This window comes from Gavialis gangeticus, unplaced genomic scaffold, assembly GCF_001723915.1.
Source record: "Gavialis gangeticus isolate Ggan-Ray unplaced genomic scaffold, GavGan_comp1, whole genome shotgun sequence".
In the NCBI taxonomy this organism is placed as follows: Eukaryota; Metazoa; Chordata; order Crocodylia; family Gavialidae; genus Gavialis; species Gavialis gangeticus.
The window spans coordinates 67,763,952-67,777,097 of NW_017729033.1; the positions used below are offsets into that span (position 1 = coordinate 67,763,952).

The 13,146-nt window shown below is 44.8% G+C and overlaps 1 protein-coding gene across 1 annotated transcript in view; it reads right to left on the bottom strand.

Annotated features, from left to right (window-relative positions):
• The window catches only part of COMMD8 (COMM domain containing 8), a 16,467-nt gene extending 9,673 nt beyond the window's left edge, over window positions 1–6,794 (bottom strand). The window contains exons 1-2 of the mRNA XM_019526372.1: window positions 6,688–6,794; window positions 4,691–4,846 (exon numbers count right to left, since the gene is read on the bottom strand). Of these exons, the coding sequence (XP_019381917.1) occupies window positions 4,691–4,846; window positions 6,688–6,729 (198 nt within the window). The 5' untranslated portion in view covers window positions 6,730–6,794. The remainder of the gene's footprint in view (window positions 1–4,690; window positions 4,847–6,687) is intronic.
• Between the last annotated feature and the right edge of the window lie 6,352 nt (window positions 6,795–13,146).

Below are 13,146 nucleotides of genomic sequence, written 5' to 3' on the forward strand. Positions count from 1 at the left end.
AGTCCCCCGACTGTTAGTTCAGACCTAGTTAAGGACTACCTGGAGGGCTTAGATGTGTCCAAGTCAGCGGGCCCAGATGACTTTCATCCGCGGGTGCTGAGGGAATTGGCTGGTGTAATTGCAGAGCCATTGGTACGGCTGTTTGAGGACTCCTGGTGCTCGGGCCAAGTCCCTGAGGACTGGAAAAGGGCCAATGTGGTCCCTATTTTCAAGAAAGGGAAAAAGGAAGAGCCTGGCAACTACAGGCCAGTCAGCCTCACTTCTATCCTGGGGACGGTCTTTGAAAAAATTATCAAGGGCCACATTTGTGAGAGCCCTGCAGGGGAAGTGATGTTGAGGGGTAACCAGCATGGGTTCGTGCCAGGCCGATCCTGCCTGACTAACATGGTTTCTTTCTATGACCAGGTAACAAAGAGCTTAGATATGAAGGAGGAAGTCGATGTCATCTTCTTGGACTTCCAGAAAACCTTCGACACAGTGTCCCACCCAATTCTGGTGGGCAAGCTGAGGGACAGCGGCATTGACGAATGCACGGTCACATGGGTGGCAAACTGGCTCCGGGGCGAACCCAGGGGGTGGTGGTGGATGGATGGATGTCAGCCTGGGAGGGCGTGGGCAGAGGAGTCCCCCAGGGCTCGGTCCTTGGGCCAGTGCTGTTCAACATCTTCATTAGCGACCTGGACAAGGGTGTGGAGAGCATCCTATTCAAGTTCACTGATGACACCAAGCTGTGGGGTAAAGTGAATACACCAGCAGGCAGAGGTATACCATGTGTTTTTGCAAGTTGTATAGTTGCAAGTTGTGGCTATTATTATGTTTGCTAAACTTCAGCCAATTCAATAAAAAGGAAAAAGCAAAGTAAAGAAATCTCTTTTGTTAAACTCTTCCCTTTAGGTAACATGAAGAAGACAAGAGGATAGCCATGTATCCCCCACTACAAGTGAGATCCAGGGGGAAGTATATAGCCGGAGAAGTCTTGAGAAAACTATTGAAACCTTAAATGTAAATATAAAATTACTGAGATGTTAATGAAATCGGTATACTTTCACTTTTGGAAAGCTAATTAGTAGGTGTAGCATTCAAACAGTTAATTTCTTAGAAATAGTTCTACTCTGGATAATAGGAAAATAGGGCTGGAAGGGACCTCTTGAGGTTATCTAGCCTAGCCCCCTGCTCAAGGCAGGATCATCCCTGACTAAACCATTCCAGCTAAGTGTCAGTACAACCTGCTCTTGAAAGTTTCCACAGATGGAGATTTCACAATTTCCCTGTTCCACAACTTCCCCGTTTCCTGTTGACCATCCTCACAGTCAACAAGTTCTTCCTAATCTCCAATCTAAATTGCCTTTGTTGAAGTTTAAGACCACAATTCCTAGTCCTATCCCCTATTGGCAAAGAAAAGCCCATCTCCATCCTCTATGTAATCATTCTTCAGGTATTTGAAGACTGTTATCAAATCCCTTGCAATCGTCTCTTCTCCAGATTCAATAAACCTAGTTCTTTCAGGCCTCTTATAAGTCTTGTTCCCCAGGCTTTTCTTATATTTGTCACTCTGCTGGATTCTAATCTGCCCACATCCTTCTTGAAGTATGGAGTCCAAAACTGGGCATAATACTTCAGGTGAGGCCTCATCAGTGCCAAACAGGGAAGAAGAAACACTTCCCTTTATTTGCAAGTTAATAACCTGTCCCCAATAAAATCCTGGTATTCTGTTAATAAAAACTGGAATGGGCAGATCTAGGATTTTTATTTATTTTTATTTTTTTGGGAGGGGGGGAGGCCAGATACTGTGGTGCATCATCATATATAACCCGCCATACATTTTTCTCCAGGTAAAAATAAACCAGAATCTCTACTGATATGCTAGGGGCCTAGGGCTATATTATTCAGGTTAAGATAGAAGTAAAACAAATATAACTTCATTGGAATGTGCACTAATTTGTTACATCATATACAAAACACAACAAACAAGGTAAAAAAAATAAATCAAAATATGTTGTTTCTTTAATCCTGTTGTTATTAGAATGAAAAAACCTTTCAGATTCATAAAATAAAAAAGTAGCCTTCTTGAGCTTCTTGACAGTGAATCCAATGCGTCATTGAAAGTTATTTCTATACCTGAGTTGACAGTCACCTGACTTAGTGTTTCCATACCTGAGTTAACATTTTTACTTTGAGTTAAAAATAGAGGTGCACTGATATATTGGTCGCAAATTGGATCAGCGCTAATAACAGGAAAATTAACATTACTGGCAATTGGCTTTTTTTGGCCGATAATGTCACCAATAAATGCTGTGTGCACGTGCACAGCTGCAGCATGCATGTGGCCAGGAATGCAGCCTAGCAGCTTGAAGAGCACTCTCCTTCTGGTAAGTCTGTGTGGAGGAGGGAGCGTGGGGGAGAGAAGGGGCATAGGGGTGGAGAGGCAGATCGAGGTCCCTATGGTGAGGGAGTGGGGCAGGGGCAGGCACTTCCCAGCCAGGGCCTAGGGCCAGGAGCAGGAGGGAGCCACAGGCGCCTCATCCACGGGGTGCAGGGAGTGGGGTGGGGAGGTGAGGCAGCTCCCTGCCTCTACGTACACCCCCAGGGCAGGCATGTGCCCCCACCCTGCCGATTTGTACATAGGGTGAGGGTGCGCTGCCTGCTCCGGGCTTTGGACCAGGGGCTGGGTCAAGGGCTGCACTTGAGGTGGGCAGTGGCAGCAGTGCTTGGGAGAGGTGGCTACAGGGAATTTTGGGGTGGCTATAGGCCCCCCCCCAATCCCTGCCCCCCCCAGCACCACCCAATTGGGGCACTCCACTTTCTAAAGCATCTTCAATTCCACACAACATTCTAGTTTATGAAGGACATTCCTTTTAAGCACACAGCCTTGGAACTAAAACCCCTCCCTCATGTACTTACCTGAAGTATGTGCTTACCAAAATTTAATGAACATTAAGAAGACAGCACTGCCAGTATTGAGACAGTGGCACTGATTAGCTTCCCTCATTTTCAATGTTTCTAATAGCCAGTTTCAGGTCTGCTATTAGCAGCCTTGAAAATGAAAGGAGCTAGTCAATTTGGAGGCTGCTAACACCACACCACTGACAGTGCTACGTATTTAACAAGCCCTGTACCACAGCATTGACAGTACTGTAAACTGGCAGCCACAAAACTGACAAGTTCCTGTGGTTTTTCAAGGCTTCTAAATAGTCAGTTTCAAGGCTGTTATTAAATGCCTTGAAAACGAGGCAAGAGAGCAACTGCAAGAATAACTAGCTCTTGTCATTTTCAAGGCTTCTAATAGCCCTTTGACAGCTGCTTCCTCTTCTCATTTCTGGTGCAGTTAAACAAAACACAATTAATCACAAAATATACTTATAGCTTGTATACAGTTAACATGGGCAAACGAAGTCACAAAAGCTGAATTGGAGCAATACAAAGGTGAAACTGATCTGTACAAAGACATTTTGAAGTCTGCAGCTAAAAAAAAATACATTTCACAATTAGTCAGTTCAGTCAGTATTATAAAAGGCCTGCTTGCATCCATCACCCATGCCAAACTGCCAAATAGCAGCACCCATAAATAATACCTTCCATCATTTCTAGCTGGTCACTAAACTACATGCCATTCTAGTATGCAGCAAAGGGACCTCAGCTCCTTACATATAATCACCTCTTCACTACACCAGAGAAATAAATATATGTACGCGTGAAGTCCATGTTTCCTGAGAATACATTCCATATTGAATACTGCAGAAACCAAGCTCCTGTAAGCACATCAAACTCCTCCTCCCGACTTCCTACACTGGCTTCCTTTACAATTTAAAATCATGTTCAAGGTTTCTGCCCCTAACTTCAAAGCTCTTCATGGACTCAGGAGATTTCAGACAATCTTTTAAGTTCCAGGAGGAAGACCACAGTTGACACATTCAGACACAATGGATTTCTTGATAATGAGAGATAAAGATTATCTGTGTGTCAGGCAAAAGTTTCCCTGGAGCCCATTCAAGTCTGTGGAACAAATTCCTTCAGGAACCAAGGAACCATTACAAACCCCATCACCTTCCATTCCAAACATAAAGCTTATATCTTTGAACGTCAATACTTTCTCTTTCATATACAAAATAATATGTATATTACACAGAAAAATGCTATTAAAATAAAACACTCCCCTGCACAGGGAATAGAGGGCAAAGCTGAGGGAAAAGACGATACTTAACAGTCGCATTGCTTTATTCACTAGTTAAAATTATTCCTGTCTTACAGTGATGGGTATAGTATTGAGACAAAATAGATAGGACAGGTGAATGAATGATTTACTTCTTTTCTCCACTAACATAAACAGATGACGTGTTCAATTCTGTTAAGGTGTCTTAAACAAAATGTCATTTGATACCAGATAAGCACTTATCAAGTTATTTGCGTTATATTAAAGTACTATTTATGCAACTAAAATTAATTGTTATTTATGGTCTTTTATAAATCCTAAATTCTATTTCTCTATCTTCATACATTTGGAATTTCATACAGCTGAAATTTACACTTCTGGCCAAATGTTGTTTGCCTTACATCACAATGGCAAAGATCTGTTCTATCTTATTACTATATAGATGTTATATTAAAAAAAATGTTAGGGTATACTAAGTTAGAATATCAATTTCACCAAGCTCAGTCACTGAAAGTCAAACTTTTTCAATGATAATCTTACCTCTTCATCTGACAAATTTTTGCCAACTGTAGTCTTGAAATATGTTGCTGTTTCTTCTACAATCTCCATCCATTCTGTCAAATTCCAAACACTGGTATAATCTGGGTATCGAGGATATGCACGGCCACATATACCATCAACTACTTTGTGAAAGAACTGGAAAAAACAAATGAAAACAAAAGTTTAGGCAGTGTTTGCTCCACTATTAAGCCATACAGGAAGCAGGTTCAGGTCCAGGGAAAAAATGGTTATTATTCTTCCTTCAGCAGAGTACTAAATGAATGGGGCATCCACATGGCAAAAAGGGGCCCTCATACAGTGTAAGGCATTATCATGGAACAGCTGTAAAACAAACAGATCTGTGTGATCCTTAACATGTCTCCTCCTGTGAGCAATACTGATGTTTAACTTCCATCCCTTAGCCCAGGTCCCCTTGGGTCATTAAAAAATGCCTCTTTCAAGTTTCATTTGGATAGTTTCTTTTTATTTTTCTTCCTGCAGTGTGCAGTGCTGACATACATCTGAACAGTACCTGCACCTTACCAAAGAGGAACATAGTGATTTCTGTGAAGTATCTGGGAGTCTTCAGAATGAAAGAAATTGTAAACAAGCATAAAACATTTCTCAGTCAGTCTCTTCTGTTACCAGTTCTCCATTCCCCAATCATCAGCCTGACAGCTCCCATTAGCTCATTTCTCTGTCCTTAAGACCCCTGTACAAGCTACTTTCTTTGAGATTAAGGAATATTTGACCATTACTGCACTCATGGATGGATCCAACTGTCCTTTATAATGGTCTCTAGTCCACTCTTCAAACTATCTGCTACTCTACAATTTTGCTGTCTCTTAGCCAGTCCTGGTAATGTTTCTTTCCCATTTAATCACCCAGCAGACCATTTTTAGTTCTAGCAAAAGGCCTTAACTCAGGTGTTGCAGCATTAATCCTGATATAGAAATGACTGCCAGTGAGGTACTGGAGGTACTGTCAAGATGCACAAGGAGACTAGATTTGGTTTTGCTTGGTCTGACTCACAAAAGGCGACAAATAGATCCATGTGGTCCTCAACATGTTTTGCAGCTGTTCCATAAAAGCACCTGATGCTGCGTGAGGGCCTCTTTGTACCATCCCGATGTCCCATTAATTTAGAGCTCAACTGACAGATTTTGCTTCATGAGGCAGAGACATGTATGCAACTGTAATACCTAATGCCACGCTCTCTTGTGACTATTTTAGCCTGGTTTGCCACGTGCATACTTTTTTCAGCTTTCTATAATCTCTAGCTAATGAGTTCACATTCCAATAGCAAAAATCAATCAGGACTCGTAGTAGAGATGATCTCTTTTATTAGACCAACACAAGCTTTCAGTTCACAAACACCCTTCATCAGGCATTGGAGAAAAGATTGTAAAAGTTCTCCTGGGTAGAAATGAAAGTTCATGTCATAGGATTTCACAGATAGATTCATGCTTGTTTTAGCTTTCATCTTTATGTGGATAATAGGGTGCTGGCCCCTTCGCCTATTCCTAAAGCTTCTAGTTTCTCTTTCACTGGAATCATAGAGAAGTTGAGCTGGCAGGGACCTTCAGAGGTCACCCAGTCCAAGCCCCTGCCTGAGCCAAGATCATCCCTATCCAAACCCTCATCTAAACTCTACACTAGAGAACCATCAGCCCTGACGCAACACAGACCTCACACTCTGACCTGAGAGGAACAGGGGCAGCCAAATCTCCTGCTTGTACCCATCAGGAAGTGAGCCTCATCACCCCCATTTTACAGATGAGAAAACACAGACAGTGGGGAGTAGAAAAGATCTGCCCGTGACCACTCAGCAGGCGGATGGAGGAACCGAGACTAGAGCCCCCGGCTCCCAGTCCCGGGGCAGGTTTCCCATGGCAAAGCCGAGGAGACCCCGCGCCCTGCACCCGCCGGGCGGGGGGTGGAGTCAGGACAGCCCCGCGGGCCGACAGCCAGCCCCTGTGCCCGCGCCCCCGCCTCACCTTGGCGGCCCGTTCGGCCGGCAGCTTCTCCAGCAGCCGCATGTCCGCGCCACGTGACCCACCGCCCGGCCACGCCCCTCGCCTTCCCGGCGGCGCGGGGAGGGGACTCGGGAGGGTGGAGAGCGCCGCAGCACATGCGCTCTGCCGGGAGCCGGGCCCGGCGCGGATGGAGACGGCCGCGGCCTGAGGGGCGGGGGGAGTGACGCAGTCAGGTGGTTCCGGCGCGCCGACCAGGGGCTGCCACCCGGGCTCCGCCCCCTCCCCGGACGATGGGTCAGCTCAGGGGCTCGGGGGAGGGTCTAGCACCCCGTCTGGAGCAAGCAGGGTGGGCGCCTGGCGTGCCCTAGACCGGCATTTCTCAACCACCCGTAGGTCGCAAGAAGACATGAAAGGGTTGCAAACAAATCTAAAAGTGGACCCACAGGCTTTAAATTGGATTCTCCGTTAATGAGGAAAAGCATGGGAAACCTGGCTTTTCCCTTGCAGGTTGGCAGAGTTCCAGCCTGTGAGGGGCTGCTGGAGCCCCCTCTGCCCCATCCCCCTGCCCCACTCACCGAGGCACGGGGTTGGGACTGGCCGCTGGTGTTTACAAATGGGTCTTAGTACCAAAAAAAGGTTAAAAACCAGTGTCCTAGACCAGCTGGGGCAGGTGCTACATGCTGTGCAGGTCCCGGCCCAGCCAGAGTGGGCATCGTGTATGGTGCATGTCCTGGGCCCCCACACAGAGCTGGCCTGGCCCGTGCCACGTGCAGCATGTGAGCCAAATGTAGAGCAGTGTTTCTCAACCTGCGGGTTGCAGGAATGTGCAAAAGGGCAGCAAACAAACTTTAAAAACTGATTCTCCTTTAAAGAAGAAAAATGTGGGAAATGGCGGCGTTTCCCTTGCAGGCTGTCAGAGTTCCAGCCTGCACAGGGCTGCTTGTGGCCCCCCATTCCCCACGCACTCAGTGTTTGGGGACTGGTCTGTGAGGGGCAGTGGGTCAGGAGTGAGGGGCACTGGGTCGGGACTGGCCATCAATGTTTACAAGCGGATCCTGGTACAAAAAAAGGTTGAGAACCACTGGTCTAGAGCAGGGGCAGCACTGGAGGCCGGATGATGGGGCTCCAAGGGTCGTATCTGTGCCAGTCAAAGAAGCACAGAAGACTAAGAATTGGCATTTCCCAAGGGAGAATGCCTTAACTATAACAAGCAGTGCCTTCAATCTGAAAAGGTTGAGAACCACTATGATAGATACAAAGAATATGAAAATCTGGCACAACTTTCCCATGACGTAGAGTGGTACTGAGGCAGGCCCTGCGATACTGGGTTATGTTAGGAGCAGGAGGGGTGTGAAGTTCCAGACTATGCCTCAGGCGCTCATGCTATGTTAGCAAAAGAGAATATCAGAAATAGCAGCTTAATTTTTTTAAAGCTATAATGTATTTTAAATGCAAGTGTAAATAGCTTTTCATGCTATTGGTGGAACAGTAGAGATAAAGAGATTCTGTTTTAAAGACGTGTAATCATAGAAGTAGGGTCAGAAGGGACCTTGTAGATCTTCAAGTCCAACCCCATAATAATGACCAATGCTTGTTTCCCAGAATTTCCACTTGTAGCTTTGGTTCAAAACTGCATTGTAGATCAGAGATTCACGGTTTACTACCCTTAATCTGGCACTGGGTCTTCAGTGGCATTCGACCACAGGGGTCTTGAACAGCAGTCATTTTCCCCTGCCGCCATGGAGAAGAGCAGGCTCTCCCAGTACCACCACAGGGAAGAGTGGTAATGGGGGGAACTTTCCCCTGCTGCTGCTGCTGGGAAAAGTGGTGGCAGTGCCTGGGTCCTAACATTCACCTGACTGTCTCTGACCCAGACTGGGCCAATCTGGCTCACAGCCTTAAACAATTGCCAGCTGTTGTAGATCAGTGGTTTTTAACCTGCGATCCATGGACCCCTGGGGATCCGCAGACTATGTCAAAGGGGTCCGTGAAAGTTGCCTACGATCAATCAGAAGTATCTGAATACCCATACTTGCCATTCAGAGGGGTCTGCACCTCCATTCAAAATGTCCAAAGGGATCTGCACCTTCATTTAAAAAAAAATTTAGGGGGTCCGCAAATGAAAAACGGTTGAAAACCTCTGTTGTAGATTATAGGCAATCAGGCCACACAGGCATACCAGTGTCACCAAAAGCAAAGTAGAACAGCAGAGGGAGCCCTGCACGAAACAAAACTAGAGGGGATTAAAATGAAAGAAAGGGAGAAGTAGGAAGACATCTGTGCAGCTGTCACAGTGGATCTTAAATTTTCTAGTCCCACAACCAGTCTACATGATTCAATATCATGTGTGCAATCTGCATTTCCAATTTAGCTAAACTTGAATTGACTCTTACAATATTCCCATATATTTCCAGTATCTTATCAACTGCTTGAGGTTCGCAGGCTAGAATACCATCTACACTTCTGGCAAATGTTAACAATTCCTCAGAAAACCTCCTTTTAATTTTCTGTTAGAGCACTGAAAACTGGTTAAAAAGTTGCATATGCCACTTTTGCTTATTACAGGCAACCCTCGCTATTCGCAGGGGATACATTCTCGTATCCCCCACGAATGGCAAAATACGCAAATAAGACACTGCGTTCATGAACGCAGTGCCCGGGCAGCTGGAGGGAGGGGGCACGGCTCTGGTGGCTGTGGTGGGAGCCCGGCAGCAGCAAGTGCAGAGCTCCTGAGGAGCTCCTGTAAGTGTATATAAAGTGTATTTAAAATGCAGGTTCGGCATTCACGAATATTTGAAACCGCGAATGCCGAACCCGTGAATAGCAAGGGTTTCCTGTATTTTTGTGGTTTCAAGGTAAGGTGCTTTCTTGCACCACAGCTTGAGTCCACAACAAAGTCACTCAGTTTTAAGCCTTCCTCAGAGGTCAAATAGGTTTGTCTTTGTCCCCCTCAAGCATTATTCCTACATTTTCCCCATATCACAGCTCATCTCCCCAGATGCCGTTTCAGGCTTGTTCATTTTTCATATTTTTCCGTTGCGGCAGTGCTAGTAACTATTCTTGCAACTGTGTACAGTGAGGCCTTTTCAGACTGCAGTGCCTTGTGAGCAACATGAATTAATAACAGTAGGTTCTCAAAAACAATGAGACAGATGATCAAATCTGCTTTTTTTTGCACTTGGTACAGCAATCCATTTGCTTCAACAAAATTCTAGTTACTTCCATCCCGAGAGAGCTTGGTTAGGCATTGGATAACAACCTTTAAAAATTAGACTTGCACGCTTTGACATTTTTCCACACCCAACATGTATCACTAAGACTTGTTAACTCCACAGATTTTACACCTAGGGTATGCTGCACATCACCAAAAAGTGCATGGTTCCCAGGCATGGAGAAAAAACAATACAATTACTCTAAAATGCAAAAAAAATCACAACACAATTCTGTTTACTTTACAAGCATCCACAAAAACAAGATTAAGCTTACGTGCCATACAGTGGGTGTAGATAGCTGTTGGGTGGTTGTTCCTAATTTTCCACTGGGCTCTGTTTGCGTCGTTGGACATAATGCTCACTCCACCATATGCTTGACCCACTATTGGAACAGCACTTAGTCCAGCTTCCTCTATATCTTCATTGAGACAATTGTAGATCTGCTCTGCATTTCTACATAATGCACACAGATCGAAAGTTGCTCTTTTTTAAAAGACCACCCTACATCAGCAATCAGGCAATAAAATCCCGCATTCCTCATGTCTTTGGCTGTTTGTTTCCTCACTGGGTCAGTCTCAATATACAGGAACTCGTTTTGAATTTCATGTCTTGTCATCTTAAACATGTCATTCAGTTTCCTCTGAACTTGCTCATCATATTTTGCAAAATGTGAGCATAACTCAAGACAATTCCCACTGTTTTCTGACTTTTCCTTTTCATCATGACCCATAAGGGGAAATCCTTGTCGTGAAAGATGGAGCAGCAAGTCGGTAATTCTTCAAACAGTTTTCCTGAACAGTCATTTTGTGGGAGTTTGACAGGTGACATACAGCTGAGCCTGATTTACTTACTGCCTGGTAATTTTTTCCGTTTACTCACATATTCCAAGTAAACCTTACAATTGGAGTGACTGTTCAGCTTTTCAATTATTTTTTTCCAATCTCACAACCCCTTTTCTATAAAAGCATTTCATAGATTCATAGATGCTAGGGTTGGAAGGGACCTCAACAGATCATTGAGTCTGACCCCCTGCCTGGGCAAGAAAGAGTGCTGGGGTCTGATGTTATCTTTGTATTCAGAAGAACTGTAAACAATTCTGCAGGGATAGCAAAATATAGCATCTGTTGGCACACTGTATTCAATAAAGGGATACCAGTTGAACAACGATGATGAGAATGATTGATTTTGTTTGCCAAATAAACTTTGGGGATAATTACTCAACTTCACCTCTACAGGCCCATCTGATAGGCCTCCTAATTTAAAATCCATCAAAACACTAGCAGCAGCAGAGAAACTTAAATTCTTATCAGTGATGTGCATGTCATCTGCATTTTTTTGTTTTGTGTTGATGAGCGATTTCCACAATGACTGCTTTATTATTTTTTCAAACAATGCCATAAAAATCAACATTGGTTGAATTTCCTCATTAGCTGTATTTGCATTTGCACTTGACTCTCTGGGTTTAAAAAAATCTCCTTATGTCTGCTGCCATTTTACCACCTCACGCACAGAATGCACCACGCCACTGTACTGAATTTATCAACCAAACTGCAGCATGCATCATCATGTCAAAAACTGAGACCTGCGCACAGTAACAGAGGTTGCTGCACGCTTCATGGTTAGTGATTTTGAATAGGCGTTCATTATGGGTCATTAGTAATAGTTTGTTTCAAGACTTCAAAGGTTTGTGAATTAGCTTACCTTAGCCCCTCCAAAATTAGCATGGGGAGGCTAGGCCCTGTTAGCCCCGGCCTTCCGCTTGCCTGTGCACATGTATACATATTCCACAGTGTAATAAACAACAGGACCAGATTTTGGGGTCTACAGTTCCCCTCCTTCCCCTCAGTTCCCCCTACAAGGGGATGACTTGATGGAACATTTTCTTCAGGAGATGATCTCATAGCTTGACTCTTACCATTATGGCACAAGGCTCACCCCTACTGGGGCTCCAACCTCCCCTTTCGCCCCAACCTTATGTCAACCAGCTGTTATCTTATTAGCAGTTACTATCAGGATCATATTTGCTCAATCATCCTCACAGTTCTTTTTATCACCGGGCTGCCTGTTGTCACGCTCTAAGCTAGTTGCCTTCATCATGGAAAGCAGTCCTGAGCATGTACCGAAGGGGTCAAACACTGGTGGGTATTTCCCACTAGCACTTGTAACCTTGACAAGCCCCTTTACTGGGTTTGAGCCTAGGTGGGTCCCTGTATGCTCAGTCCTTTTTGTTTTGCACTTAATCTTTCTCATTGCTTTGGCTTTAGGCCTTGGCTTGATCCATCCCAGTGAGGGTTCTCTCCCTTCATCAAAACAAAGAAAAAAAACTGGGAAAACGCAGGAGCTTTCACTTTTACAGCTCCACAGGTGTGGTCCCTTTAAGCCACACTTTTCCCTAGATCTGCCCTTCTTCCTTTAGGGACTCAGTCAATTTCCCTAATTGATTAATGTTAATGCCCTCCTAGGGGTTAAACAGTCTCAGAATTCCCATGGCAGGATAATCACAAAAGAAAATAAGCTTCCCTGCCTATTCGGGTCTCTCCTTCCCTCTCAGCTCCCAGGGCTTTAACCCTTGATGCTGCCATGCTTGGCAGAATACTGCTCTATCAGAGCTCCTCTGAGCTGGCTTAAGTCTTGAACCCCATTCCCAGGGTTCAGTATCATCAGCTTCTACTGAGAGTCTCCATCTTGCCCAAGTGCCCACCTCTCACCACTCTCTCTGTCTGGAGGGAGTTCCTGGCCAGAAGTAGCTCTGGCTTCCCGGGAAGATCCAATCCAGATCACTTGGCACTGTGATAAATAGAGTTCTGGACACACCAGGAAATCCCTCCCCAGTTTCATGACTGCACCCGTTGGTAAATCCAGGTATGGATCTTCCTTTTTCTCTGAAAAGGCAGCGTGAGCCTCTTCACAGTTCACAGCAATGCAATATTGGCCTTGGATAAATCTTGAATTGGGTGTTATTACAAAGTAACAATATAAAGAAAACTCCAGTGATTCACATAGCACACTAACAGCACTTCATTCTCCAATCAACTTCTGCACCCATATATATAGTCTAGTAAATACACACCATATACGTAGCATACTGTTACAATTTTGCAAATCAACACAACAATCACTAGGTGTAGCATCGCATTCACCACTGGCCATAGGAGACCACCCGAAAAATGACTCCCACCATGCATACCTAGCAAATTTATCCACATTGTTAAGGATCTTAATTTTCTCATTGCCAAGGGAGATTTCTAGGACTAATTTTTGTGCTGCA